We start from the raw sequence: 26494 nt of genomic DNA on the forward strand, positions 1-26494 counted from the left end.
CAGCCGGATAGCCTCGCGGCGTTTGTTCAGGTGATCGCGGAGGCTTAAGAGAATACACATGAATTCACGCGTACGGCGTATCAACCACTTCGCGTCCACGCCCATTTTTTATACCCCAATCTTCGTGTTGACCAACTTCGCGTACTTTTATTCAAATCAATCGTCGGCGGAAATCTTTCGTCGTCCTCTTTCGGGTGAAGAATAAAATCGACAAAATAAAAATCAAACTGTAAAATCGGATGCGAGTGATTTGTTGCCGACAATTAATCATCCCGCAGAAGAAAGCGCCGTTCGTCTCCCCTCGTCTTCTTCGTCGCGTGGCTTTTGTCACACCTACGTGGAAGGACGCGCGAGGTACGGGAACGGGAAGATATTCGAGCTTCCGGGATGCGGAGAGAGGTCAAAAGTCCTTTTTCAATCGTTTCTCCTCGGATTACACATGCCCGAGGACACGACGACGAACGGATAAGGTCTTTAGCGTCTGTTACAAGGTCTGCCAAGTCGGAGCCGCTGTACACGGCTTTTGGGTAAATGGTCGTGTCTACCTATGTACACGTACTACACGCACACGTGTACGTACATGTATAGCTGTTATTCGGATTCCGGGTCTGTTGCGGCTTCGAGGGTCGATTCTCGACCGCTCTCCCTCGATGATTTCGTCCAAGGGTTTCGTAAAACGGGACGTTTCGCGGAACGAGAGGACTGAGGAAAGAAAGGGCAGCGAAAAGTGTTGCGTAAAGAGGATGAGGTATATTATCGGCGAAGTGGGGTGTAGTTAGCGGTATAACTTTTCGCGTCGCCACCCACCTCCTCGACGTGTAGTAAGCCCATTTTCTGTTTCAGCGTGTCGGAGGGCGCGGTTTCGCCTCGAAATACGGGAGAGGAGTTTCGGTACCGCAGGAGTCGACGAGAGAGGATGGAAGGAGGAGGCGTCGGGCGTCGGGCGTCGGGGAAATATACCGAACCATTAGCTCGAATGAACGACAATTTTATGAACCGTACAGAGCGACTTATAACCGAGGGTACAAACGCCCCCGTATAGGTATACAAGAGCGTTCTACTCAACGCGTACAGCGAGCGAGGGTTCGCGACACTCGCAAAGTCTACTTGAGCCCCGGAAATCTCTCCCGCTTATAATTTCACCTCCTACGGGATATTATTACCCGTATCATTATATTGTTACTACGCGGCAATTGCGCAACGTATATTGAATAACGGGAACGTAAAATCACCCTAAAAAAAAAAAAAAGGAAAGGAAAAATTTATTCGGAAGTAAAAGTGTTCTCGAAAATCGAAAAGCGGAAATTAGGGAATGGATGTCCGGTCGTCGAAGAAACGACAAGTGATCGAGTTCCTCCTAATCACATCCGGTGAACTTTTCAACTTTTCAGCAGTGACACCCGTTACTCCGACAAAATGACTTCAGTTTTAAATATATACGTGTTTATAAAATTAGCATCGTACCGGCTACTGCACCCTTGTAATGTCTGAGCTAGCGTCAGCGACACGATCGTGTATCAGCTCAAAAACAAAACCCCGAGGGAGACTCCAGCCGTGTAATAATATAAAATGGGGGGGGGGAGGGGGTTACTTCACCCCGTCCCACGACGAATCCGCAGGTACACACGGCATATGTATAGAACGCGGTGTACGTATATAACACGTTTTCGGAGAGCAGGGGAGTTTCGTTCGCGTTTCGGCCACGCCCACCACCCCTTCGGGGACGAATCGAGCGGCGTCTGGAGTTTCGCGAGGGACGTGGGGGTTGGATATTTTGGACGGGGGTTGACAACATGGCCTTGGATCCCGCCCTCGGTTGGTATAGGAAAGTTCGGTAACGCGGGATAGTCGTGGCTGTGACGCCTGGAGCCAGTCAGCCAGCAAGCCTGGGAGCCGCCCTTCGGCACCCCGTCGACCTGTCACGTTATCGCGGCTAAGGCCAACCAGCGGCAAAGTTATATCTCGATCTTTCTTCCACCCCCTTCGTGAATATCGTTCAGTTCTCGCGGTGATTCTCCTCCGCGGGGCGATATAGTTACGCGACTAGTTAAGAGCTCGAGTTGGAAAACCGACGACCGAAACGCGGCCGCAGAGTCGACGTTACAAGGCGTCGGTTGCCCGAGACCCCCGTCATCGACCGAACGTATAGCTAGACACGGTAACGGGGTTCGACACATTTGACAATCTTAGCAGAGGTGAAAATTCCCCTTCGCCCCACCCTTTGCCACCCCTCGCCGCCTCCTCCTCCCATCACCCCCCCGCGCAACCCCCGTATCGAGGGACGGCGGATCGCAAAACGGACGAACATCGCGAACGTCTTGGTTACCGGAGATTTCTGACTTGCGAGGACGGAAAAGGGGCGCAATCTGGAAGAACGGAATCGGATGAGAAACTCAAAGCTCGACCGAAGTGGAAAACCTTACACGGGGATGCCCGACTTTTGAGTCGTCGCAGAGGATGGGAACAGGTGAGTTGTTTTTTTTTTTGTTTTGACAAGGGTGCAAGTTTATTTACATAGTTATTACAATTGTTGTGAAAATTCCGGATCGGCGGAAATCATACGAAAAATTAGCGTCCGTTCAATACCTGCGGTGTGCCGAGTTGTTACGTACCTACAGTGAGATTAAGTGCTTTTCATTTGCATAAAATTATGTAAACGCCCTCCGGTATCATAAGTGTTGTTTTTTTTTTCCGACTACAGAGTGAATTTTTTTTTTTCAATACAAAGGTTTACATCGAAATTCGTCAATACTTACTCGATTCTAACCGCCGGTCACTTTCTTCCGAAACACGGGAATGCACGCGTTTTTTTTTTTTTTTAATCGCATTCCGTGTGGTCCCAATGTGTCCGATTTTTCAATTTATTAAGTATAACCCATGTTATCGGCATTGTGAAAAGATGTTTTTGAAAATGACGAGTGCGCGGCCGTCGATCGAGACTTTCGCGTCGTAAATTTTGAGGCACGCGATCATTCAACTCTCCGCAAATCTACACAGCAGTAGCGGTTCGAATTCGCACGTTGAGGTTGCTCCGAATTCGAAAATACGAATATCCTTGTGACCATCGAGTTCTAGTGAGAAACGATTGAGATGGAAAAAATCATGAAGAGATCGAACTGTACGTTTTTCTCAACACGCATGCCACCGGTTTAATATTATATAGTGGAATAAGTTTCGTTCGAAACGTAAAATACATATTCATCCGAAGTTTGACCAAAAATGTAAAATATAATACGAAATATACGCTGCGAAGAAAGAAGAAAGAAATGTTTATTTCAATTTGTACAGCGGTGCGATGGGGTAAAAATGAGAACTGGAATAAGCATGAAAATCTTGCGGGATAAAAACTGGCACTATCATTCCTTTGTTGTATTACATCAGTGGAATTCTGAAAGAAGAGATTAAATCTAGCTGCTGCTGCTGCACGCGAAAACGCGACGGTCCGACATAATTACCTAGCTCGTTAACGCTAGATTGAACCGTAATGGCGACCGCGTAAAAAGATGATGAAAAAAAAAAAAACAACATCTACAAAAAACGTTAAATCCGTTTCGCGGAGTTGTTTTTAACGCGAATTGAAAAGCGCAAATTCGTATATACCTTTATATAAATAGAACCGCTGCAGCTGGGGGTAGTTTTATTTGTACGATTAATTATTTTAGCGGTAGACTCGTTTCCATATCAGAGAGAAACGCGAAAGAAATACTATCGAAAAATTCGCACAAAGCTAAGAATAAAAATTGCAAATTCTGACTTGGTCGTTGAGAAAATTTTCGACCTGCAGAACTTGACTGAAAATCGAACACAGTTTTCGTTCATCGTGATTATCTGCAGAGCTTTAGCGAATTTTCGTGGCAGTCGGAGTCATCCGATCTGGTCAACCGCAGGTGAGGTTTACAAAGCTGGTAGTTTAACGTCAGTCTGGAACATACGAGATTATAATTACCCTACAATGAAAGGAATCAAGTGATCGACGCTGGTGCGCGGTTGGCGCTCTAGGGTGGTGGTGTGTCGAGGGGAGGTGAGGTTTACTTAAATTAGGTGCTTATTCGGGGGTGTGAAAGGTGTACCGTGGAGAACAGGGTAGGTATACAGGCAGATGAAGATAATCCTTTGGGGTGGCGGTGTGCGGGTCTTCTCCGTCTCCGTCTCCGTCTCCTTTTCGTTCGGAAGGCCATGATACAGGAGCGTAGCTGTCGGTTGGCTTAGGCACGCGGCTGTGTTTTTCTTGCTGCGGATCATTAGGACGATTAGGGTTGCCACGAATGGGGGAGAACAGATTAGCACTGAGCTCCGTTTCTACTCTCTCCGGTCTCATGCTTATTTCCCCCCCCGGTTCGTACGGCGTGCTACGCAACGACGACGCCCGGTAATACAAGCGTCGCGGTAAGTTTATTACGCCGTCTTACCGCCGCGCTTACTTATCAACGTTTCATTTTTTTCCACCCCCCCAAAGAGAGCGGCGGCTTTCATCTTTTCTCCGTACAGGATTGAATTTTTCTTGTACTCAATGGGGTTTCGTTCTCCGCGGATGTGAAATTCAACGATTCGTTGAATTTTTTTGTTCCAGGAGACAGACTACTTGATATCCCGTGCAAGGTATGCGGGGATCGTAGCTCGGGCAAACATTACGGCATCTACAGTTGCGACGGCAAGTACAATGTATATATTTTCAATTTTTTATCGTCACGATACTCCGGAGAAAGACGTACCTTGAACGTAATTTGAAAAAAAAAAAAAAAAAAACTTTGAGACGACATCCGAATTAATTTATACGACTCATCGACTGGACGGTGTGAAAATTTGGCTGCTGACGATTGTCGACGCAGTCCGTCTTCGATGTTGTAACTTATATCGTGGCGATTCTACAACGATGTCTGATTTCTGTCACCCGCAGGCTGCTCAGGATTTTTTAAAAGGAGTATACACAGGAACAGGGTGTACACTTGCAAGGCTCAGGGTGACCTAAAGGGACGTTGTCCCATCGACAAAACTCACAGGAATCAGTGCCGCGCCTGTCGACTGACCAAGTGCTTTCAATCAAGCATGAACAAAGACGGTAAGTCTCGGAGAACTTACTTACATACTTTCTACGTCACGTGTAACGCGATATCTGGGTTCATTAGCACTTCGCGTAATTCGAGAGTTGCATCTTCTTAGTTTCAACCGATACAATTTTTTAACGGGGGGTGAAAAAGCTTCGCATTATCTACGACGATTCTAATCAAAAGAAAAAAATGTATAAAATCAAGAAGGTCGGACACCTTGGCTTCCCCGACAACCCTTCCGATTCGGTTATACGCCCCCGAAGGAATCATTGAGACGAGGGCTATAAGCCTTTCCGTGTGAAAATCGATAGGACCGCGATTAAATATTATATCATATAATGGAGGAGGGCAACGAATCGTCGTGGAAGCTGCAAGATGTCGAAATCCCATCGATTATACGCATACCTATACGTATAGAAATACATCATGGCCCTGCACGCTCTATCGCCATGAGATCTGCGGGGCGATGATGTATTCCAGTCGATTTCAAAGTGAATTAACTGGATATTTGGCCATTAATGGGCCGGAAAAGTGGCCGTTTCGAAACGTGGGTGAAAAACTGAAACTTTTTTACGAGCGTATAGTTACCGATCTCGATGAAACCTCTACTTCGGTTGTGAAAATGCAAACATTTTTCATCGTCGGTTTTCGAGATGAAAAAATTGTCGAAAAACTCCAGCCTCTCCAGAGCTTCCGTCGAAACTATTTTTATCCTGGAAACTTACGAAAATCTCGTGCGAAAGTTTGTGCTTTTTTTTTAACCACTTTGATCATTTTACGCGTAGATTGGAATCAATTCTTCCCCGTCCCCGATCAAGCTTCGAGGTCCCCTCAAATCGTACACACATCTTGCTTATCATTCCCTCCTCGTATTAATGTTGATGTCAAGCGATACCTGCACCGTCACTGTTCTGGGGTGAGATGTCAGGGGAAATGAGAAAATTCTCGGACAGGTAAAAGCAATAATTGAGCGGCAAAGTAATTCGAAAAACACGCCAAGTCGTTGTTGGACCAAAAATTGACGGTCAATTAGAAAATTCGAATCGAATTTTGCGGCGATCGATCGCCAGACGGGGAGTCAAAATTCGTAATAACATTTGTGCAAATAATTCAAATATCGGCGATTTCGGGTATCGATATTTAGTCTCCTCCTCCGCATCTGTACGTACAGCGTCGCCTTAAGAGGCTTATCGTTGTCGGTCGCGTGGAAACCGCCGCGCCTCCCTCAAGATCTTATCGAGCTGCAGCTGCATATATTCGTACCACGGCGAGCTCGGACGTCTCTTGTAAGAAATAACATGAAACTTTATTATTTTCATACATATATACATCTAGGTACAGGTACAGGTTTCTACGTGAATACATAAATATATACATAAACACGTATATAAAATCGTCGAAGAAACTCATGTTCGAGGCGAGGCAAGAAACCGGGTCTACGGAATCTACGGGAAACGTTCGCGAAAGTGCAACGCGTAAAAGTGCAGGGCTTCCGAAGAATATAGAAGCGGTAAAAATAAAAGTAGCCGTAAGACGCGGTATCAACGATAGCTGGGAGGAGAAAACGCGACTACGGGAGACAGACGTGGCGCAGGGAGAGAAAGAAGAGGGAGAGAGAGAGAGAGAGAGAGGAAGAGAGAGGGGGGGATGTATAAGGTGTGGGAGGCGCGACCGCGGAGGTTCTGCGGGAGGATGAGGTCGGGGCGGTGGAGTAAGGGAGTTGGGGTCGGGGTGGCAGGGTGTTTAATGCAGGACGGGTGGTACGGTTCCCAGCGGCCGCGGGGGCCTCAGACGAATAAGAGAGGAGATTCAATTAGTGGCAGAGCTTCGTACCTTTAGGGTGTCTGCACACGATGAGATGAGATTCGGGGGGTTAGAGTTGAAAATTTATACTTAATTCTTGTTATCCCGACGTGTACAATGTACGACGAAGGAGGGGAGCGTTACCGTATGATTCGATTGCCTCGAAATCGGAAATGTGACGTCGATGATTTTCGCGATCTCTCACTTCCGGCGGACACCGACTCCCCCGAAATAATCAAGTAGACGCACCATCGGGTCAAAGGTCGGATTTCATTGTTCCAAATCAGCTGAAATATTCCTCCCATTTCAAAAAGACGAGATACGCAAGGGTGTGTCCTCCTTGTCAATTTCACCGCACACATTCTATGTCCTGGCCTCTCGAACGCGAAGGTCGACCTCCGTCCTTAAGACGAGAAGGACGTCAGCTATCGCCTGTAACGCCTGTAATAGCCGTACCGCAACGTCGTCCGAATTTCGGTGAGGAAGTACCTTTAGATCTATAGGTAGAGCGGGTAATGCTTTGCCGACCACCCGCGGCGCGCAATCATCCTCTACGCTCTTGCTACCGTAGACTCCCTTTTATCTCCTTCGTCTTCGCGGTGCCTCTCCTCCACTTGAACGGGGTGCGCCGCCCCCGTCGCTTTATTCGCCGCAGCATCGGCAACGATTCCTAGTTCGGCGACGCGCGACCTTTGCAACGTCGCGTCGGGGGGGGCAGGGTGTTCCATAAAATATGATTCAGGGAGGACGGTCGAGAGATCACCAGGTGGTAATGGGGCCTACGGCGACGTTCGCGAGGGGTGGTAAATATTACGGGGCTGGAGTACCGCTCTTATCGAAACGCGTTTTAGTTTTTTTTTTCTGGTCGTTTGTTTTCAGATCTGTATATTGAATTGTACGATATATACATCGCAATTCTTCACCCTGTTGTATTATACGAAAAATGACCTCAAAGGTCGATTCGCATAGCAGTCCGATCTTCGCAGACATAATTTTACAATCGGGGTGTGAATTGGAAAAAGTTTTTCCCGATTCGCTGTACGATCAACCGTGTACGAAAGGCCGTCATTTATTTGCGTAGAGGAAGCGATCGTGGCACGGAAAATTTGTGAGACTTTACGAAACGCCTTCTTGCTCGAATTATTGTTATATACGCGCGGGTATATAGGATAGATTACCCGTATAAAACGTTCCTTGCAAACGTAGGTACATGGGAGCGATTTTCCCTTGTCGACCGACGACGTTGTAATATTCTTGTCTTTTTCGTTCTTCTCGTCTTTGCTTTGTATCTCCCCGGGTTGTCGTCGTGCTCTTTCCCTTCAGTTTCCATCGCTACGTCTCGCGCTCTTTTTATCTCTCATTTTACAACGACGGGAAAATTTCATAGCCCCCGATCAATTTTTCCGTCGATGCGGGTAATACACATCGAAGTACGAAGCGATTGTAAAATGAGGGTATTTATGGGCGAACGCGCGTATACTTTTGTAATATCTGTTGCTCGAGTAACCGATAGGTTACATTTTATCATCGGTGCATAAAGCAGCCATTGCGATTCCCCGGCCCTGTTTATATTTATAATATCAATAAATAACATCCCAGCGAGGATCTCGTATTTCATCTCTTGGCAAACAATTTTCCTCTTATACCGTATAACGTGGATATACATATAATGTATAAAAGAGAAAAATCTCCGCCCGTGCCGCTCAAGGGCGAAGCGTATTCCGTTCTATAAATATTCCAAAATAATCAATAATTCAACAGAAAAGAATATCATCTCAAATGGAACGACGTTGTTCGGGAATCGTTATTTTTTTTTTTTTCTTTCCAGTTATCGAAAAATTCGCGACGATCGATTCTTTAATTGAGGCACACTCAATTTCGACAGGCGATTTCACGCCGTTCGTTGCGAATAAGACGGCGCGGTTCATATTGAGTGAGGCGTATCGGCTTATTCGAAATTTCAGTTTCCCTCGACGACGCGATTATTTCCACGTGGTGAAATTGTAACCCGACAATCGTCGCAAGTTCCGCCATATTTCGCCCTCGGGCGTCGCGGCGTAGCTGCGATATCGGAAAAGGAAAGATGGGAACTCCATAATCCTTTGAAACTGGCAAAAGGTTCGCAGTTGGGCGTTAGCAAATTGTCAGAGAAAACAAAGGGGTTGAAACTTTTGTTTTATAAGTTTTGAATCGATTGGGCGTGTGATGATGGCTGCGGAAAGTTTTCAAATGTATAACCCACCTATACATAGGTATACAGGTACGTGCACACCTTACCCGCCCGCGGTATCCGCCGAAGGTGGATTTCAGACTGTGTGCTTTAGAAATGATGTTGACCAACTGCCAACAAGTAGAGCAGAGCTGTCCCTGCAACTGATCGACCTCCGCGCGGGCCACCCAATCATCGATATTTGCCAAGATCAGAGTCGACGTTGTTACGCGTTTCCCCATAGAGAATGCCCATGATCAGATCAGGCGGTTACGTAGCTCTTCGACCGCAAGCTCAGCTCACCCCCGTCGAATTTGTGGAAAAATTTTTCATCTCCTACATCTCGATGAATAATTATCACTTTCGGTAATATCTTGAGAGTCACAAGTCACAGGTGATCGTGATATTATCCGAGGGTTCACGATATATACCGTAAAAAATCGAGGGGAAGAGCACGAAGTGAAAGAAACAAACAAAAATATACACAAAAGAGTAAAAAACGAAACAAAAGCGATGGACTATACGACGGATAAAAAAAAAGCCGTTTGGATTAATGGTGCACTCGCATTGTACAGGAGGGGGAGAGGGGTAGGGGGAGATCGTTGAGCTTTGCCGAGTAGTATGGTGTATGTATATCCGGACTCGCGGGACGAACAGGATGGTCGGATGGCGTCCTCCCTGGTTTTGGTCCTGCATCGGCGACCTCTCTCCGTACCCTCCACCGTCCGGGGGGCGACCGGGGTAAATGTGGGGGCGGCAGGGCCGCGTGGGATACGGCGGGTGGTGCGAGGCATTCGTGCGAGGCGTGCCTTACACGATACGAACGGCGTCAATCCATCCAACTCGACGGGGGTGGAAACTCTAGTCTGTAGGCAGCTCGTATGAGTGTAACGGGTCGTTGCGTTAAGCTGCTCTTTGATCGTCACCTGTCACCCTCTCTTGCGCGATATATACACACCGGCATATACGCTACGCGCGTTTCGAAAACCGGAAAGAGGACGGAACATGAAAGAGGTAGAGGGAGAACTGGGGAATTAGCGATGGTATTCTACGTATTACGCGATGCGATGCATCCCCGCTTGTATGCAGGATAGCGAAATAGAGGAAACAAGCAACGGGGAGGAAATGACGCTTTAATTTTCAAACTGCATCCGATCCGATAGACTTGTTTGGATTGATCGCGACAACGTCACCCTAATTTAGGGGATGTCGAAGAAGGATAGTGCTTCCGCGCTGCAAGCGCAAAAATCAATTGATGTACTTCATCTTGGAAAGGATTAGCACGGATTTTCGGAACATATCATTTTATACGATAAAATAATCTTGAATGAGATCGGCGACTATAATTGCGCCAAACGTGCCAGTTGATTCGTCGCTATAATGTCAAACCGAGGATTAGCGGAAGCTTAAAATTTTCAAGTACGAGTAACGCGATGAGCTCTGCAAAAATCTTAATATGTACCAAAGATACGACTTCGATTCGTCTCACGAGCACCGTTGCATCAAAAAAGTGCTTGTCCGACTGGGAAGAAAATTCTTTCGTATCAAAACGCTACGTCATTTCTCTCTCTCTGTGAAAAGAGTCCCGCTTCACGTACTCGTAATCTCCTTACCTCCTTATAAGTTCACGTTTCACGAGACTCGTTCGTATAACGCGATATCATACACCTGATCGACTTACCAAAATCCTCTGAAACATGTTTCTAATATTCGCCGTTATTATGAAAAAAAAAGCTCCGCAGAGCGTCGTCGGAAGACCTATCCGGGGCCGCTTGTTCTACGAGGATGTACGTATACAACACGTTTGCAAATCTACGTCGCGGGGGACCTCGGAAAGGGGGCTCGGAACGGTGATCGCGGGGTTGAATTTGGAGCGGGGGATGTCATAGCGCGACCTCGCTCACCCAGGGATTAGCCTCCGAGCTCGCTGACTGCTGAAATGTTCACAGATCGGTTTACCGTTTAGTTGGATGGCGAGTGTGAGCCGTTTTATAGGGGGTCGGAAGCTCTGCAGTATCCGGGGCTAGAGGCTTGCAGGCTTGAAGGCTTCGAGGACGTGTGTGGGAACGCGCATTGTGGCTCGCACGTGCCATCCCCCATCCCCCGTCCCCCGTCCCCCGTCCTCTCGTTCCGCGTTTCGTCCTTTTCTCTGGTAAAACGGCGCCATCGTCCCGCTCACATGTGTAACCCCCAACTATAGTTATGCGACTACGTGGGTGTGAGATGCGATCATCGTAGCTACGAGGGAACCGCAGGGCGCGGCCCATTCCAGCGCATGCGATCCGCACAACTGCAAACCGGGACTGGAAAACAGCGGCGATCAACGGATGAAAACGTTCGTCGAGAATACCGAAAGACTTTACTTTTCAAATGCATCAACCGTGACCGACCATAGCCGGAAGAAGCTTTCTTATCAGCTTAGCGCGCGTAGCGCAAATGCCTTTTATCGAGTCCTCGAGTCTTTTCGATGCCTCGAGTCCGTTGCCGTCGAGTCCAACGTTTTCGTTGTATTCTACAATGTTTTTGCCCGATCGCAGTTTTTCTCTGTTTTTTTTTTTTCAATTTTTAACCGACGCGTAAGAAGAGGCGGGTCCAAGATTTTCAAACAATTGCACACCCTAAGCTGCGAATTTCAACGTCACGTGCGAAGGATTTGAGTTCTCCCTACGACTATTTGATTTAATGATCTAAAGAATACACTGTGCTCAAACAGTACGTTCGAAGCCTTATCTAAATATTAAATGGAATGTTAAAAAAAGATTTGCGCGCACGTACGTGACACGATAGATCCAATGCACATTCAATGAACGACCGAATGATTTTTTATTCATGTGTCAAAAAATTTTGAAAATTTGAAAAAATTCCCTGGTTTGTATTGTACGGTCATTTTCCCCGAACTCAGGTGCAGTTCATGTGGTTTAATTTGAAATAATCGATAAAGTAAATACGCTAAGAGCGCTTTTTAAACTAGCACGTGTTGTTGCGCACTCCAGGTTCACTACCTCGATGTATTTTTAATACATATTTTCATGTTATCGTAACTCAAGGGACGTTCGTCGCTGAAAAATGAAAAAATATTCAGGGACGTGATCGATTTCAGCCCGAAAGCAAACAGATATCGTACCTAGATATATAATATAAGCATATACCTCAGACACCATAAGAGTCTGAAAAGTGCTTATTTATACCTATTTTCACTCATATTCAGAACAAAATTTGTTTCGATGATTTCTCGATTCTGTTGAATCAATTGACCAACAATACAAAGTTCGATTTTCTTCACTGGTGGCGATCATGGGGTGAACCGCACTTCAACCACAATGTAGGACCCATAATTTTTGCGGTCGTTTCGTCCTTTTTCCATAGCAATTTGAAAACTCTGTGAATAAGTTGAGACAATGGTGACCGGTTCCGGTTTTCACTGGACTATAAGTTGAAAAGAATGAATCCCGATTTTCCCTCCCTCTCTCAGCGATCGCGAGGTACAAGAGCTGTACGGTTGCGATTCGCGATGTGATATTACGTAACGCCAGCGCAGCAACAGCATCCCCTCGGCCGCGGGGCTAGCTCGCTGTGGTTTGGGTTTGGGTTTCGGATGAAACGAATATATGCCGACGCCAGTGCGACCGTGGGATTCACCGTCTGTGATCCGCTCAGCCTCATTAATGATGATGTGCGCCGCTGCCTCTCCTCTCCGCTCCTCTCCTCTCCTTTCCTCTCCTCACTCTCGCCCAAACACACGCGTTTTCTCTCACCCTGCAGCAGCATATCACTCGGCATTTGGTACCGCGAGCTACTCTCACCAGCCCCGAAATGGCGTTGGACAATTCCCTCAACCCCCCGTAATTCCCGTTCTCCGATCGGCGGGCGACGCCTTCGCAGCTCGTATCATCGTAATTTATGTACCACACGTACTCTCGACTAATTATTTAACATCACGTGTGCGATCCCGAAAATCTATGCGTACTACACGTAATCGAGAGAGCGCCGAAATTGAGAGCTTTTTGCCGAGGCCTTGTCAAAAATGGAGGAAAAAAGGTCAGCGCAAAGTAAAAGAATTTCCGACGCCAAAAATCGAAATTTCAGTTTTATGACTTTCGTTATGAAAGTATAATTGTCAAAAATTGATCAAAATAGTTCTCGAATCTATATTTTTCACCTCCCGTGAAATCGGAGGGTTCTGAAAAGAAAAATGTGGATGGTTCAGCCCCGGTCATAAATATATTTTGACATGGCTGTAGTTAATGATAATTTAACACACAGTTTAATGTGCGTTATAATTGATGTTTAGCAGTGCAGCACGAGCGCGGCCCCAGGAAGCCGAAGCCCCATCTTCACTTGTCTCATCATCACCATCACCACCATCACCAGCAACCCCCGCCACCTCACGTGACGCATCACCCTCCGGGTCATCCACCCGCTGCACCTGGACACCATGGACCAGCCGCGCATCTTCTGACTCACCACAGGTCAGACATTTTTTTATATACCTTCACCTTTACTTTCAACTTATTACTCTATTACGCCACCGCTAATTACGGTAATGAGGTCGAAAAGCTGACCTTTGAATATTTTTCTTTTTATTCGTAAAAATTGAAACGCAGAATCCTGAGATGCGACCAAAAACCATCGCCCTATCCACCACCGGTTTCGATAATACAGAAAGCAAGCGAAGGATCGCCACCACCGACGCCTCTTCCACCACCTCCTCCGCCACCACCTCCAAATCTATATCACTCAGCCACCGTCACTTTGGGACCTCAACCACCGCTTTTACAAATTCTCATGTCCGCGGAAAAGTGTCAGGTAATGATGATGAATGATCATAGCATGAAATTGAGAGATAAGGACATAATTATGCGCTGTCCTCACGAGTTATCGCAATGCGACGTGAATATTATGGGGTTTATCGGGATCCAGATGTAATTATTGATTGCTCGAAGGACCCGACGAAATCCGATAATTTCAGAATTTATCCGTCGCATAATAATAGAAATTAGAACGAATTAGTTTGGAATTCGTTTAAACCTATAGCTCGGTTTCGTGATCTATAGGAACTCGTTTGGAGTGCCAGACTCCAACCAGACGGCGAAGCATCTCCAGATCAAACGGAAACCGAAGCTAGTCATAGTCCTGCTGCCGGTACTTTGCAGAGTCTGAGTCCAACCTGGGAAGTATTGCAGGTAATTGGCATGTTTTTACCATTTCATAATCCGCGAAATTGAAAATTGAGCGCCTCAAGGTACGGCATGAGGGTGGCGTGCGAATGATTAAATTATGCGTACTGACTTCAAATAACTCTGTATGACGATGATTCTATTGATCTAGTATATTAAATAAAATTAATTTATGCAATTAAAGGAAACAACGGCGCGGTTGTTATTCATGGCAGTGAGATGGGTGCGTTGTTTGGCGCCATTTCAAACACTTTCAAAAAACGATCAACTGTTATTACTGCAGCAAGCTTGGACGCAGCTTTTTCTACTTCATTTGGCTCAGTGGTCAATTTCATGGGATATTTCGGGGCTTTTGGAAGGCGAACAAGTCCGAGGTCGTTTGCCACCTGGTGATTCGTCGCACGAAGAATTGACAACGATCCAGGTAGATTTTTTTTACCAATTGCAGAAAAGTCATCGTCGTAGCTACGTTCTTCTGATTCCGTCATTTTTTCATTTCCCATATCGCGGAATGCTTTCAGGAAATCATGTGCAGATTCAGGCAACTTTCACCCGACGGAAGTGAGTGCGGATGCATGAAAGCGGTTGTTCTTTTCACTCCAGGTATCAAACAATATGTCGGAATTATGCGAATCGATAAAAATTACGGATTTAGTAAATTTCAATCTCAGTAAATCTAACGATCGATTGATAATATATTCCTACGTCACCGACGTCGTAGGGATTTGAGACGAACGGTCATCGACATTTCTCCGCATAATCTAATTATCTAATTTTTATGTCATTCTTAAATAATTCCTTGAGCTCAACGATCGAATGAACTTATCTTCTTTTCCCTTGGCATCGACAGAGACGCGAGGTCTTATCGAGGGTCAGCCCGTTCAGATGCTGCAGGACCAGGCGCAATGTATTTTGGGCGATTACGTGAGATCACGATACCCGCGTCAGCCTACAAGATTTGGAAGGCTGTTGCTGCTGTTGCCTAGTTTGAGAGCTGTCAATCCATCTACTGTGGAACTATTATTTTTCCGAGAAACTATCGGGGAGATACCGATAGCACGTTTACTAGGCGACATGTATCACATGGAGAGATATTCGAACTGAACCAGAGGAAACAGATTAGGTAAGATTTGAAGGAGAATTTTTTTCAATACAACATCAACAAGAGTTGCGCAAGATTGCACAAACGATGAATCATAATTATTCGCAAACATTTTCGCCAAATAATGTATGAATACCGAAAAAGGAGGAGCAGAGTACGACGGCCGTTACGTATTGCATTTAATTAGGTATATATTTCTTACTCCGTTTCTTTGGTCCTTAAACGAGTCACGTTTTTAAACTGTAGTCATATTTTTTATTGCTGAGTTTTGAAGCCGCTTTATTACTCTGTTGTTCTCGAGCTTTGTCGTCTGGAAGTTATCGTCGGACTTTATCAATTTGAACATACATTTCTTTTTTTTTTTTTTTATCCGATTTTAAAACCGCAATCTGGAGATAACGATCCGCGTTTATTTCGATTGAAGTGAGGATTATGAATTTTAAATCGCTTCAATACACGAAGTAATACGTGATAAACGAAACAGCGTATCTAATCTTGGTGTACGCCCATCGAATATGGCGTTACGGTAAATTATTCGCTTGATCTCAATGAAGCGAGCGGTTGCCGGTTGTCGCTACAATTTAGGCCGTCAGTACTTATGCTCTGCAATTTTTCAACATCACCTCAAGATCCCACTCTCTCTTCTATCGACATATAGTTTGATAAATAAATCATAATATCTGGTTGTAATGTACAGTTATAGCGATGTAAACAACACGACGATGGTCCTCGCGAATTTCCATGCAGGCAACGTCGTGATTACGTATAAAAAAATATTGTAAATTGTTTTAGCGATTTCCCAACTGTGATACGTTATACAACCCCTTTTATTCGTCGTATGGGTATATGATATACGTGAAATTTAAAAAATAAAGAAAAGTAATTAGATACTCCTACAATTACTATTGCAAGTACTTGTGAAATATCATAGTTATCAGGGCGTACGTGTGACCTTAAATGTTCATAGTCGAGCCACAGCTTATTATTTTTTTGCACTCGGTAACATTTCGTTTGCTTACGGACCTAGTGATAAAGATTTAAGTCTAACATATTGCGAAATCTGTTCATCGTATATTTGTTAAATACTCATCCATTTTTTAAAAATCGATAGGATGTAGAAAAAAATCACCACGATCCTCAGCAATCATCCAACGATATGTAATGTGTAAATACTGTAAAGTAGCTGTAAATGTTTTTGCTGTAAATCAGATTAATGTATATATGTATCACGTATTCACGTATTATATAATACACGTACGATAATATTATTCGATTCCCTGTAAAGTAAAGTATCTGTTCACCGGATATAAAATGCAGCGAGGGGAAGGGTATAACAATGACAGGTACAGTTTTAATTTTCAACCACTTTAATATATCGACGACGTTGGTAATGGTGGGAAAAATCATTACATCGTTAATCTTATGTTACTAATAATTTCCAGTATATAAAGTAAGAAAAAAAAAAAAAAACAAACTCAACGTTGGATGTAATTCGGATCCACGAATTTCTGTACGTGGAATCTGAAAATTTGAGCCCAAGTCCAGAGAGTATATCGCTACCTAGAAACCGCGATCATCTAATCAAGGTAATCGATAGAAGATGTGCCGTTTCAAGTTAAATGCTAGACGTATTGATAAGGTTCCGATAGTGGTGAGAAACTACCGGCACGCCTACGGAAGGTCTACTTTAAGTAGAAATATATAATTTGATTGATCCTGCATATCACTGTAACGGACCAATCGGATCGAAAATTGCTCCGAAGCTTTAAAATGATGACTCTGAATATATTATACCATTTAATCAATGACAGTTTTGAGGTAAGCAAATATTGGTCATACTTTTGGAGTAAGAAAATCGAATATTATTTAGGACTAGTTGTAAGATATTCCAATGAAGCAGTTAGAAAGTTTTGAAAAATTTGAAAAACTATTCAGATCATTTACGTAACCATAGGTTTCATTTTGTTCACTAGAAACCGTACGCATTTTCACACACCCATAAAACTAAGTACGGTACTTGTGACTGAATATCTTAAAAAACTCACACGCGTTGATCACAGTTCGTCGTGAGACTGAAGATGATTCATAACAAACTCGTAGAGGTCATCCAAGGTACGGGAGCCATTGTATTCGGAAAGTTTTCGCCCATCTTTATAAAGGAACAGAGTAGGGAACCCATCGACTTCTTGATCGTTGCACAGCTGTTTGCTGCTATTCAGAGTACAGTCTACTTTGACTATATGGACGTTTTCATTGGCTAAAAATTTCTTGCCAAGTTCTTCCCATGTCGGTGCTAATCTCTTACAATGACCACACCAAGGAGCAAAGAACTTTATGAAAGTAACTCCCTTCTCAACGCCATGCTTGAAATTCTCGTCAGTTAGAGTTAGCACCGGATGTATACCACTGTCAGCATCCGCTTTTTCATCAGCATTACCCTCTACACTTTTACCGAGCATCATCGATACGTAGGCTTTCAATTCTTCGTGCGATCTCTGCCCAGTATATTTGTCGACCTGTATTGAAACGATATATTGTATAGTTGTTTGTTCATCGGTAAAAGAGTCATATCTAGTACAGTTATTGTTCCCAGCCATTTGTAACTCACCCTCTTTCCGTCCTCAATCCATAATAACGTTGGATATCCTTTGATATCAAATTGCCCACATACTGCACGATGTTGAGTACAATCGACTTTGGAAATGCTAACCAAGTTATCGTTTCGAAGACTATTTGCAAGCTCATCCCAAGTTGGTGCCAACTTTTGACAGTGTCCACACCACGGAGCATAAAATTTGATGAAATGCCTGCCTGCTGAAACGTGTTTATCAAAAGTGTCTTCGGTCAATTCCAACAACCCATTGATTGCCTGTGGTACTGTTGTTTCGCTATCCTTTTCCTGGAATATAAACATTCACTTCACACTCACGAATAAACATTTATATGAAGTAGGAGTAAAATACTACAGGGTACTCACGTCAGGAGTACTTCCTACTTGCTCATTAATGAAAGCTGTCAAAGATGGTAAGTCCCGTGTTCCTCTGAACTTAACACCTTTGCTTTCTCCAGCCTTGAAGAACTTAAGACTGAAAGTATAAGTTAGTCTTATGATCATAGTGAAAAAATGAAATACTGATTTTTAAAGAAATATCAAAAAATGATATAATAAACGACTATAGTCAATTTTATCATGATAATTATTGAGTGATAAGTCATTACGTTGGGTATCCAGTGATGTCATTTTCAGAGCACATGGTACTATCTGTGGTACAATCGACTTTTGCAATTTTCACTTGACCATCTTCAACTCCATTCAGTATTTCAGCCAATTGTTCCCAAGTAGGTGCCAATCGTTGGCAATGTCCACACCTAGATAGTGAATTTCACAATTAAAATTACTTGTTTTCTATAATTCTGAGGCAATGTATAGTCTTTTTCGTACATATTTTGAAATGATTTACTTACCATGGTGCATAAAACATGACGAAATGGTCTTTCTTCGCTACTTCAATGGGGAATGTATCGGCCGTGTACTGAATCGTGTGCACATCGTCTTCGTGTGCGATTACCGTTTGAAATGTCACGAACAGAACGAATATTAAGTATTTGGCAAACATAGTGAACTTATCCTACACGTAACTTTGCCAGAGATGAAACGCTATCCACTGGTCACCTGGAAAAAATAAATATTTTATCAGATAATGATCGAGCGATTAGACGATGAAATGCAATTATTCAATTCTCTTTAGACTTTCAAGTAAGGTTATACGTGCGGCTTTTATAAAACTTGAATGCAAATCTCTATCAAAGGTACTTGAAGAACAATAGTTCCATACCAGTTTAGTCAACACCCAAATACCGAGTGAACGATCAAAGGTTACTCGGGAAATTAGGACTCGGTAACGGTGTAAATACGTTGGGTCGACAACCGATCGAAAACACGAAAGACCGAACTCCGCCACGAAAGGATTTCCGCCCACTGGGGAGGATGTAGAGATTGCCGCGCACCCGATTTAGCCGGCTACTACCTCTGGCGGTCAACTGTCAGTCCACGCATGTCTCATACCTACTGGCGGACCACTCCACTGATCTTCCCATATCCATCGAACTCCGCTCAGATGGCTCTAGCGAGTGATGCTGAGTGTTTCGCGCGTACGCACAAATTTTAAAAGTCAGTGAAGAAAATTGTCAGTCATTGTTACAACATTTGGGTAGAGAACAGTTCAAAGAGTAACACGAGTTACAACTATCAGGTGTATCTAGGTTTCAACTTTGAATATTATTCAAGTGATCTTCGGTGGTAAAATGATGGAGCCGAGCGAAAACACGGAGAGTGTGGCTCAATTCGTCGATCCACATTTCATAAAACGCTATGAAGTCCAATTAGATGCTAAGATAGCTGCTCTAGAATCATCGATAGAAGGTTAAACTTTAATCATAGTAACGTTCGTGCAGTCGCTGAAAAAAACGCGTATATTTAATTTTTAATTTTCAACGTATATTCTCAGAGGCTGAAGCGAACAATGCTACGTTCAAAGAGAACATTCGGACCAAACATGCAATAGTTAAGGAGATGAAGAATAAGATAGTCGAACGCGAAAAGAGTCTTGTGGAAAGGAAAAAAAATCTAGATAGGTACACACGCGTAACTGAATCAAATTCCTCAAACAATTAGCTGCGTTTCTCCCAAATTAATTTAACACTCGTAATTATTCGCAATACAGCATGCAGTGCATTAACAACGAGCTCGCAGAACATACGGCGATGCTGAAAGCGGACGCTGATAAATACGAACAAGAAACCGCGGTCATCGCTGCAGGGCACACAGAAGTTCTGAACAATGCTCACATTAAGTGGGAAACCTATAAGGTTTTATTCGCGTTTATTTAACATTTTTGAAATCATGATTATTCAAGCGTATTTTGCCCATTGATATCATTCTGCGAAATCTTTGCGTGCAGAAAAATTACGAGCGACTACCGCATGTGATGGCCAGAATAAAGGAAGACATCAAGTTGAAGCAAAGTAAAATACATCTAGGGATGAAACGGTATAAACTTGAAGAGCTCAAAAAGCAGATCGCGCAGCGCATTGCGATAGACGAAATGCGAAGGAATCGTTCTATTATCGAATGTGCTGTGCTCAGGGATGCCGGAAAAATCGGTGATGCAAAGTTACGCGGGATTCTGGACACTCAGAATGAATTGAAAAAAGCATTAGCTCTGCAAGAAATCACGGTAACTCTGATTTTCATCATTGATCCTTCCATAAAAAGATTTTCCATGCGGTTTGCATCCAAATATTGTCTTTTTACTGTGAAGATTGAGACACTGAAAAAGCAGAAGAAGGACCAATCTGCTCAAAAGTGTACGACGGTAACTTCAGCCACAAAAATCAAAGTTGATAGAGTTTTGGACTTCGGAATGTTAAATATACCGCGCCTTGAAATCCCACGTGGAATCACCCCAGGAGCCGATTTATCGTCGATACCAATATTGGATACCTGCCTCGACAATGCAGGTCAAAAAATTAAGCGACATCTTCCCCCTGAAATTCATATCGAGTTCAATCCCGTACTTATTCATCTTTCGAATCCCCTCGCAACTCACTTTTTAAATTATTTCAGATAACGTCTCCATGTCTAGCACTTTATTCGCGGAACTTTTAGAACCGATAAATGTTCGAGATGCTAAGACCAACGCTGAGCGGCTCGCTGCAGTCCCACCAGGTCTTTCATCCGACAAGATCGAAAACTTTCGAAGCCCATCCACGGTTCTACCCCCCCAGAATTACCGTATCGGTGAAAAATCAAGCGTAGCTGCAGAAATTGCAACTGGAGATCAGAAAACGACCTACGGTAATAAAATAGGAAAGCCCGAGAAATCAACTGCTGGACAACACGTAATTTCTGAGGAGAAAGAAGTGGATGAAGAGGCGTTCGATTATCCCTTGAGCGGCAAACTCGCTCAGGAACCACCAGCACCGTTCGAAAAAGATCTAGCGAGACGAGTAAACGAAGGCGAGGCAACTCCGGTTAGTCGAAATCTTCCACAAATAACGGACATCGAGAACGTCAAGATAATACTGCCGCCGCGAACTCCGGTCATGCAATACATGGCCCCCAGTTCAATTGATAATTCAGCATATAGCGTGGAATTTAATCCAAACTCCAGCCAGCCTCCCAGTAATTTTACCGAAGGGCCTTCCTCGCCGACAGGTAAGAATTGAATATTTGTTGAACGCTAGAACGCGGATGTGATAAATACGTCGCGAATTTACCCACTATGGAACAATCAATTGTCCAAACTCAGGTTTGGGAGATGCGGATTACGGCTCGATGTTTCTCGAATCCGAGACTTCGCAGCAGTCAGAGGACATGATAAAAAAGCTTCGCATCATGTTCTCTCCCCGGTCAAGAAACTATAACAATTTGGAGCGACAAGCGAGTCCTACGGAGAAGGAACCACCGCGAGACGGAATCTCCCACACCAATATTGCAAAGCCCCAAACTGCAGGTATGAGGACAAAAACTTGCGTCGAAATATGAACCAAATCGTTCAACATTAAAAATTCAAATAATACTTCTATGCCCATCTTTTTCTACGCAGGAAATCCAGGCATATTTGGAGACATGACTAAATTTGGGACGTCAGCTGTCAACCCGGATAAAAAGAAAGAACCACTTTTTTTGAATATGTTTCGCTAAATAAATCAGAGCGGATGCTGTGCTAACAAGGATTCGAGATGAATTCTTAAAGTACACATAGTAATCATCATATTATATGCATAATAATTTATTGTCATTGAAAAATAAGAAAAATGTTTCAGTTTAATAAACACATATGACATAAAATGTACCTTCAATCGCAGATATTACACATACTGATCTTGAATAATATCCACACTTTTTGGAATAAAAATGTAATAAAGGAAAATGGTGGGTTTTATCAACTTTCAATAAACCTGGAAGCTTCTTCATTTCGCTATTTTGGTAAGACAACCAGAACAGTACGATGAAGGATCGATGATCGTTCGTTCTTAGTGAAAACTTGAATCAAAGTAAATTCCCGCAATATCATTGGGAATTATCTCGAAACCGGGAATTCTCCCACTTTCTTGAAATTATCTTTGATCTTGTCAATCCTGCTTAAATCGCCATGCAGTTTACTACCTTCCATAAAATTAAATCTTGCGGATTAGAACTCGTGGATGTTTGCAATAATCTACATGATAATATGTTTGTTTGGAATTAGGTATTCCTTATCCGCATAAAGATCCTCTCAGTCTTTTGAAAATTTCCGCCAGTATAGAATAATCAGTATTATTATATTTATTACTCTCGATTACGATAGTGCACTTTACGTAGCTATGAAGTCGTTGCCTATGCAATAAATTAATTGAAATCCGTTGAATAGCCGTAGAACAGGTCACATCGAATTACCTGAACGAAAACATTTTAGCTTGGCGTAGGCCACGAAGTGGTTACGATTCAGTTTAATTTTACATTTGTCGAGTCTGTTGAAGCCATGACCTTCTTGTTACGCGACTTTGAAACATTCAAAATTACTAGACTATAACATCATCAAAATTATCTGATTATGGGTGTAAATATCATCGCCAGATAAAATTGATATGATCGTGTTCATTGTTCACGTTGTAAGGCCAAGTGGGCCAGTTGTAACTCAAGTACCGAGCATGGGTGTACTCTTTTAAATTTTCGAAAAATGTTTTTGATGATATAAATTTATTTATTGATACTGAAATCATTTGTCCGGATCGATTTCTTCGTGTTAAAAATTCAAATGAATTTGAAAGTTTGATGCAATATTATTAACTCGACCGGAAAAATGACGTACGATGAGGTGTTGTCGAAGATTGGAGAGTTCGGACGATACCATCGTATCAAATTTTTGCTGTTTTGCCTAACAGCCACTGTGACGGGATTTAATTTTATGTCAGGAGTATTCCTTGGGGCCGTACCAGATTCCAGATGTTTACTACCAGGCGAGAACATAGAAAATGTTACCTACGAATTACCGTCAAATATCTCGAGTCAATTTTACCCGTGGGATGACAAAATAGGCAGCTGGTCACAGTGCGAAATGTACGATATTGACGGAAACTCCTCGTTGAATACTTCAACTGTTAAATGTGACCTCTACGTATATGATACGAGCACCTATGAGCTCACGACTACGACCGATGTAAGTGTAATGAGATTATGATGTCAGAATCCGTGATTACAATGTTATTTGATCGCCGTTTGGGAAATTACCGTTTGATCGATCGTCGTAGATGTGATTGAACACAAAAATTGATATCAGCTGTGAATGACCGATCGAAGACATGATTTAATTTCATGGAAGATGTATACTTCTAAACACAAACTTCGGACACAAAATAAAGATCGGTGTATTCGGTAGAAAGATAAAAAATTCATTCATAATCGGCCCTAGGAAAGAAAAAAAATTACATGGTGTGAATGAGTTTCAGTATATACAGCGAATTGTGATTACTATATTACTATTGAAACCAACTTTTACGACAAATGAACTCATAAGCTAAATAAGAATTTCATCTTTCTTTTTGTCAAATCATGTTTCTATCGTCTATAGAGTATTTTTGGTTGCAGTTTCATCTCGTCTGCGACAAGGCATGGGTGAAAACCACCACCGACGCGCTCTTTATGGTCGGAGTAATGCTGGGAGCGATAATTTTTGGTGCATCATCCGATAAATGGGGTCGAAAACTGACTTACTACCTCGCTATCGTTGGCTACTTAATCGGCGCAATACTCGTCTTTATCTCCCCCGAATTTATTTCATTTACCGTTGATAGAATGATTTCTGGGGCGACTTGCAGTGGAATCTTCTTGATAGGCTACGTCAATGGTAACTGAATTTATCAATCGTTATTGATCAATTGATGCTGGATTACTCGAAGCTGGTCAAATTTCCGATTCAGCTGATTTTCTTTGAAAAAATTGATTGTATTTTATTTTTTGGAAACCATCAGAGCAAATGATTCTTTCATAACAGCTGAATTTACCACTCGTTTTTTCTCTGTTTCTTATTAGCACTCGAAATGGTCGGACGAACGCACAGAAAGACTATTGTAGTTGGCATTCATTTATCCTATACATTTGGATACATACTTCTTATTATTTGCGCATTCTTCCTCAGGACATGGCGATATTTGCAAATTGCGGCGATCGTTCCGGGTGTTCTATTTTTATTTTACTGGCCGTAAGTTTGCATTGTAGATCCAAATTTGATTATCTGTCCAGTGTCATGGATGGGAGGTAATTTACGTTGTTTGCACAGATTCATTCCAGAATCCGCGCGATGGCTTCTGACAAAAAATCGAAGAGAGCAGGCAATTGACATACTCCATGAGGCTTCTAAGGTGAATGGCAAGGAAACGTCTCGGGGCACATTGGACAGATGGCTGGGAGAAACAGCGTCTGGCGAGTCGAAAAAATTGTCGACTTCCGATTTCCTCAATTATCCCAATATGAGAAACAAGAGTCTAGTGCTTTTTTTCAGTTGGTGAGCGATTCGATTGAAATTATCGACGTTCATCTGAAAAATCCAGGTAACATTCTCTAAACCCTACTGATTTTCACTCTCAGGTTCATCAATAGCGGCACGTATTACGGGCTATCCTGGAATACCTCTGATCTTGCAGGTGACGATTTCGCGAATGCTCTGATTTCGGCCGTGGTAGAAATACCCGCTCACGTTCTCGTATATTTCACATTGAACAGATGGGGTAGAAAGACTATTTTGATCGGCTGTATGTTTGTCGCCGGAATATCTTTACTCGTAACGATATTCATACCGAGTGGTGAGTGACATCGAAATTACGAGGTCCATTTTTGTATATCAGCATTCAATGCATCCTATAACCGTATAACGTTATCCACAGATATGCAATGGCTAGTCGTGGTGTTCGCAATGATGGGAAAACTCGCCATTACGGCCTCTTATGAGTCAATTTATGTCTTTACATCCGAACAGTACCCAACGGTGATAAGAAACGCGGGGATCGGGGCCTGCTCCATGTGTGCCAGGATGGGCGGGATCGTCGCTCCTTATATTAATTACTCGGTAAGTCTTGACGTTTGAAATAGAATTACAATACGAGCATACAATACGGTATTCGCAATCACACTCCGTTGTGCCACTTTACAGTCAACTCTTTGGGTACATTCGCCGCGTCTGATTTTCGGATGTAGTGCCTTACTTGCCGGGCTGTTGACGATGATTCTTCCGGAAACGTTAAACGCGAACTTACCTGACACGATGGAAGATGGTGAACAGTTTGGGAGGTGCGTTTACGTATGATAATACTAATTTAATTGTAAATATAGTTATGTATTTTTAGCTCATTTGTAAAACAAATCTGTGGCTTTAGTATACTCGGTTCATTTACTCCACTTATCCATTTACTATTAATATCGTTTCGCAGGAAGCCTAAAAAGGCGGAGACATCATTTAATCGAGATGACTCGCTGACTACAAAATCAACAAAGTATTAATATTCTGAAGTCGATGAAACTTTTTCGACTTCTTGAAGGATCTCAGAAACCTTGCTCAGACCAATGATTAAAAATTTCCAAAAGCTACGGTGATACCTTCAGCAATTGTTTAGATGGAACAATTTGACTATCAGATTCGGATTCCTGAGCTTAAAAGACATAAGAATACCATGAAAAATCCTGTAAGAAAAAATGTCCTCAAAATCGAAAAAAATCCAAGGGCTACCCCTTTGGGAATGAGCTCATTTTTGAGAATGTTTTTCTAATTTTTTTGTATTTTGAAAAACACAGCAAAAAATTTGAAAATATATCCTTTCAATTATTTTTGATTCTTGCACCTTAGACTTCCGATCGAGTACTTCATCCCTTAGTGGCGCCTTTTTTATGTAACCCTAATTACTTTTCTGTTTTACCCCCAAAGATTGCCTCGTATCAGGCGTTATGCTACGATCGATACCCGGCTTTTCCTCAACGCTGTTAGATATACTAAATTCCGAGGGGTGGCACCAGTATTTGCATCCCCATAGATTCCAAGGTGAGGAATGCCGGATGATTTTAATCATTTTTTCGAATCAAATAATAATATTGTGTTTATTTCTAGTTGAAACTTAATGT

The 26494-nt window shown here is 43.1% G+C and overlaps 4 protein-coding genes across 6 annotated transcripts; 3 read left to right on the forward strand and 1 right to left on the reverse strand.

The window, feature by feature from the left end:
- Nucleotides 1–52: 52 nt before the first annotated feature.
- Nucleotides 53–16917, forward strand: LOC105690433 (protein dissatisfaction). 2 transcript variants are annotated; one of them, XM_048656422.1, is made up of 11 exons: nt 56–748; nt 844–2467; nt 4571–4651; nt 4898–5059; nt 13352–13529; nt 13665–13866; nt 14115–14243; nt 14422–14661; nt 14759–14840; nt 15088–15360; nt 16037–16917. In XM_048656422.1, the coding sequence occupies exons 2-10, from the start codon at nt 2458–2460 to the stop codon at nt 15339–15341; spliced, it is 1338 nt and encodes a 445-aa protein (XP_048512379.1). In that variant the 5' UTR covers nt 56–748; nt 844–2457; the 3' UTR covers nt 15342–15360; nt 16037–16917. The 2 variants fall into 2 exon arrangements, with proteins under 2 accessions (XP_048512380.1, XP_048512379.1); XM_048656423.1 differs by having other exon boundaries at nt 53–748; nt 13355–13529; nt 15088–16917.
- Nucleotides 16689–19328, reverse strand: LOC105690486 (thioredoxin domain-containing protein 5 homolog). The gene is made up of 6 exons (XM_012408274.3): nt 19176–19328; nt 18805–19012; nt 18559–18708; nt 18317–18425; nt 17948–18238; nt 16689–17855 (listed from the first exon to the last, which is right to left on the reverse strand). The coding sequence occupies exons 2-6, from the start codon at nt 18954–18956 to the stop codon at nt 17394–17396; spliced, it is 1164 nt and encodes a 387-aa protein (XP_012263697.2). The 5' UTR covers nt 18957–19012; nt 19176–19328; the 3' UTR covers nt 16689–17393.
- LOC125501289 lies at nt 19325–22602 on the forward strand. Of its 2 annotated transcripts, XM_048656421.1 has the most exons (8): nt 19325–19762; nt 19848–19974; nt 20064–20208; nt 20301–20576; nt 20661–20859; nt 20966–21556; nt 21651–21854; nt 21948–22602. In XM_048656421.1, exons 1-8 carry the CDS (start codon nt 19645–19647, stop codon nt 22043–22045), a joined length of 1758 nt encoding a protein of 585 aa, XP_048512378.1. In that variant the 5' UTR covers nt 19325–19644; the 3' UTR covers nt 22046–22602. The 2 variants fall into 2 exon arrangements, with proteins under 2 accessions (XP_048512378.1, XP_048512377.1); XM_048656420.1 differs by having other exon boundaries at nt 20301–20859.
- A 241-nt stretch (nt 22603–22843) lies between these two features.
- Nucleotides 22844–26203, forward strand: LOC105690521 (organic cation transporter protein-like). Its single transcript, XM_012408338.2, has 8 exons — nt 22844–23543; nt 23972–24230; nt 24416–24584; nt 24663–24887; nt 24971–25185; nt 25267–25448; nt 25533–25669; nt 25810–26203. The coding sequence occupies exons 1-8, from the start codon at nt 23187–23189 to the stop codon at nt 25877–25879; spliced, it is 1614 nt and encodes a 537-aa protein (XP_012263761.2). The 5' UTR covers nt 22844–23186; the 3' UTR covers nt 25880–26203.
- The last annotated feature ends 291 nt before the right edge of the window (nt 26204–26494 follow it).

The sequence above is a fragment of the Athalia rosae genome, chromosome 6, assembly GCF_917208135.1.
Source record: "Athalia rosae chromosome 6, iyAthRosa1.1, whole genome shotgun sequence".
Classification (NCBI taxonomy): Eukaryota; Metazoa; Arthropoda; class Insecta; order Hymenoptera; family Athaliidae; genus Athalia; species Athalia rosae.

Bases quoted from the DNA above. Each gene is read 5' to 3' on its own strand.
- LOC125501289 (XM_048656420.1), top strand. From the start codon at position 19,645: ATGATGGAGCCGAGCGAAAACACGGAGAGTGTGGCTCAATTCGTCGAT. The intron at 20,209-20,300 runs GTTTTATTCGCG...CTTTGCGTGCAG, and splicing joins TTAAGTGGGAAACCTATAAG to AAAAATTACGAGCGACTACC. The intron at 20,860-20,965 runs GTCAAAAAATTA...AAATTATTTCAG, and splicing joins TACCTGCCTCGACAATGCAG to ATAACGTCTCCATGTCTAGC.
- LOC105690521 (XM_012408338.2), top strand. From the start codon at position 23,187: ATGACGTACGATGAGGTGTTGTCGAAGATTGGAGAGTTCGGACGATAC. The intron at 24,231-24,415 runs GTAACTGAATTT...GTTTCTTATTAG, and splicing joins CTTGATAGGCTACGTCAATG to CACTCGAAATGGTCGGACGA. The intron at 25,670-25,809 runs GTGCGTTTACGT...ATCGTTTCGCAG, and splicing joins GATGGTGAACAGTTTGGGAG to GAAGCCTAAAAAGGCGGAGA.
- LOC105690433 (XM_048656422.1), top strand. The intron at 4,652-4,897 runs GCAAGTACAATG...TGTCACCCGCAG, and splicing joins CGGCATCTACAGTTGCGACG to GCTGCTCAGGATTTTTTAAA. The intron at 14,662-14,758 runs GTAGATTTTTTT...GAATGCTTTCAG, and splicing joins AAGAATTGACAACGATCCAG to GAAATCATGTGCAGATTCAG.
- LOC105690486 (XM_012408274.3), bottom strand. From the start codon at position 18,956: ATGTTTGCCAAATACTTAATATTCGTTCTGTTCGTGACATTTCAAACG. The intron at 18,709-18,804 runs GTAAGTAAATCA...TTCACTATCTAG, and splicing joins GTCATGTTTTATGCACCATG to GTGTGGACATTGCCAACGAT. The intron at 18,239-18,316 runs GTGAGTACCCTG...TTTATATTCCAG, and splicing joins AAGTAGGAAGTACTCCTGAC to GAAAAGGATAGCGAAACAAC.